The 3,299-nt window shown below is 44.6% G+C and overlaps 1 protein-coding gene across 1 annotated transcript in view; it reads left to right on the forward strand.

The window, feature by feature from the left end:
- The window catches only part of FER1L6 (fer-1-like family member 6), a gene marked incomplete at its 5' end in the record, with an annotated part of 120,763 nt that overhangs the window by 101,406 nt on the left and 16,058 nt on the right, over positions 1-3,299 (forward strand). The window contains one exon of the mRNA XM_008564614.1: positions 2,522-2,763. Coding sequence (XP_008562836.1) covers positions 2,522-2,763 — 242 coding nt within the window. The remainder of the gene's footprint in view (positions 1-2,521; positions 2,764-3,299) is intronic.

The raw sequence follows: 3,299 nt of genomic DNA on the forward strand, positions 1-3,299 counted from the left end.
AGCATGTCCAGGGATTCAAAATTCTCATTTTTTCCAGGACAAGAATATAGGAGTGAGTTAAATTACTACAAAGGAGGATCAATAGGAGTAGCATGACCCAACATAAATAAAAATTTAAAAAGCAGAATTAAGACCCTCTGAAATTGCTGGCTCATCACCAATTCAGGAAAGATAAATGTGTCCTGTCAAAGGTACTTTACCATGGCTCAAAATATGGAAAAATTCTGAAAGAGTTCAAGTTGAAACTTCCAGAATCATGGCCCATTAAAATGTTTTGAGAGAGAGGTTTTTGCTCTCCATTTTCTCACCTCCCACTCTCTTCTCTCCCTACAATCTGGCTTCCGACCCAACATTCCACCAACACGGGTCTCACTAAGGCGTCAGTGCTCTCCATATTGCTAAAGCTAATGTCTTGTTTTTAAAAATTAGTTCTCATCTTCTTGCCCCCTAAGCAGCATTTGGCATAGCTAAGCACTCCTTTTAAAACACTTTCTTGCCCTAACTTCTGTAGCAACACATGCTTCTGGTTTTCCTCCCACTGCCTTGGTCACTTCTCAATATTCTTTGAAAGCTCATCTCCCTCCACTGAGCAGTGGAATAACTCCTGGCAGTGTCCCCAGCCCTCTTCTCATCTCAAACTACATCGTCTCTCTGCCACTTTCATCTAATGTTTCACTTAAATAAATTAGGCCAAATAACCAATGGCTTCAATTGTCATCTTTTAATCTCCATTCTTGACAACTCCCACTCCAGATGTGTGCATCTACTTGGGTTTTTCAGAAGCAGCCCCTCAAATCCAGCAAGTCTAAAACAAAATTGATGATCTTACAACCCCAGACTTTCTTCTCTAGGGTTCCTTATCCCAGTGACTGGCACCATAATCCGCTCAGTGTTGGGAACCCCAAATCTACAGAACCTTTCCTCATTGACTCCCCCGTTTCTAAGGTNTCAGTGTTGGGAACCCCAAATCTACAGAACCTTTCCTCATTGACTCCCCCGTTTCTAAGGTGCCATCAAATCTCGCCCATTTTTACCTCCCAAGCAGCCATCAGCCCCGTCCACTCTCCCCATCTGCACTGTGGTCTTTCCCTCCATCCCCTCTTGCTGCGGCCACTGCAATACCAGTGCTGTCTGAATCGGTCTCTCCATAGTCACTCTTGCCCTGCAGTGATTTGTTCCCTATGTTTAAATATAAGTTATCTTTTTCTAAACACAAACTAATCATGTCAGTCTGTACTTAAAACCCTTCAGTGATATCCCACTTTCCCTGGACAGATTCAAATCCCTAATGTGTCCTAAAATATCCCTATGGCTGGCCCTGCCTGTCTCTCCAGCATCATCTCCCACCACACTCACCCTTGCTCTCTGCTCTCTGGTCACACTGACCTTCTTTTCCTTCTTAGGGTGTGTCATCACCTCTTCTTTCATAGGGCCTTTGCACATCTCTCTCTGGTGACTTCTGCCACCCCACTCATATCCCTCTCTCTCCTTCCACCTCTGACCATAGCCCCACGAAGCAGGGACCATATCTGTTTGTTTCCCAACATACTCGTAGCATGTAGCTCACTCTCCCTCCTAACAGATACCACAAATACATTGTTGAGCGAGCACTGTCTTTAGCTAAATAATTGGGTCCATCTCCAAGTGGTTCCACTCCTCTGTGAAGGAACCACTCCTCTTCCTCGCCCTGGGGAGGAGGGAAGTCTGCTTTCAGAAAGCAAGTGGTTTGGGATTATCAATCAGTTTGAGTTAAACATGCTTGTTTTTTCAAGTAATTAATTCACCACGGATAAAGTACTAGGGGAAAATGTATTCAATGTAGCTTACGTTATGCTGGGGATGGAGGAAGAAAACCAGGTAATACTGAGAACATTATAGATAATTTGGAGTACCCAAAGCACTTTACAGATATTATCTCATATAATTCCTCCGAACAACCCTCCCTATGAACTCTATGCTAGAATTGCTTCCATGTTACAGATGAAATAAAGGCACAGAGAGGTTAGATAACGTGTCTATGGCTGCGCTGTTGGTAAGCAGCAGAGCCAGGATTGGCAGGGTACAGGTGGGTACAGGTGGCCTCCTACCCTCCGTGCCACACTGATCCAGGCTTGCTGGGCTTTCAAGGCCCAGAACCAGAGAGGAGGGGGCCAGCTACAGGCCTGACAGCACAGGTCTAAACCAGCCCAATTTTAGACACTTAATGTAGTGAGTAATCTCATAACACTCAGGGGCAGAGGTGTCACCCTTGACACTTTTACTTCATATTTCCTGAATTTTCCATCTTGATTGCATGGGACTTCAGGTCTACCCAAACAATGGAAGACACTTCCTGGCCTGCCTTGGAATGAATTGTCTCTGTTTCAGACGCTGACCCCTATTTTCCTCTTCTGAATCTCACTATGTATTAATTTTTAAACCATGATGTTGGACCAGTTGAAACTAGTTAAATCACTCTTGGTTATACTGATGCCTGCATCATGTACTCTGAGTGTTTAAATCTTCCTAAATCTTTATTCAGGTGGATAAAGGGTTTGGAGGACGACAAGCAGGAGACAGACGTGCACTACAACTCTCTGACCGGAGAAGGGAACTTCAACTGGCGCTTCCTGTTCCCATTTCAGTATCTCCCGGCTGAGAAGCAAATGGTCATCGCCAAGAGGGAGAACATCTTTTCCTTAGAGAAGACGGAGTGTAAAACTCCGGCTGTGTTGGTGCTGCAGGTTTGGGATTTTGAAAGGCTGTCCTCGGATGACTTCCTGGGTAAGCCAGTGGCTTTGTCAAGCACATATTAATGTTAAGGGTTTTGTCCCAGCGTTTGGTCTCATTTAGTTACAAGGATAATGATTTCAGTGCTATTTATGATAGCACAAGATTGGAAAGAGTGGGCTGGCCAGTTAGCTCAGTTGGTTAGAGCGTGGTGTTATAACACCAAGGTCAAGGGTTTGGGTCCCCGTTAATAGGGGATTGGCTAAATAATTTATGGTCATCCATATGGTGGACCCCACATATTCAAACAGACTTAAGCTGGTCTTTGCTCTAGAACTAAGAAGCCATTAAATTTTGAGCTAACTACTGGCCCACGCTGTGCCTCAGTTTTCCTCCCTTGTAAAGTGGGGATAGTAATATTACATGCCTCCGAGGGCGGTGAGCTGTACTGTGATGAGGCGACTGAAGAACAGAGCCCAGCGCCTCACACGTAGCAAGCCCTCCATAAGTATGACCCTGCCGCCATTAAAAACACTGGAATATTTAATGAGTTGACAAGTTATGCAGGATGCGTTAAGTGAAAAAAAGAG

Source organism: Galeopterus variegatus, unplaced genomic scaffold (assembly GCF_000696425.1).
Source record: "Galeopterus variegatus unplaced genomic scaffold, G_variegatus-3.0.2 Scaffold188, whole genome shotgun sequence".
NCBI lineage: Eukaryota > Metazoa > Chordata > Mammalia > Dermoptera > Cynocephalidae > Galeopterus > Galeopterus variegatus.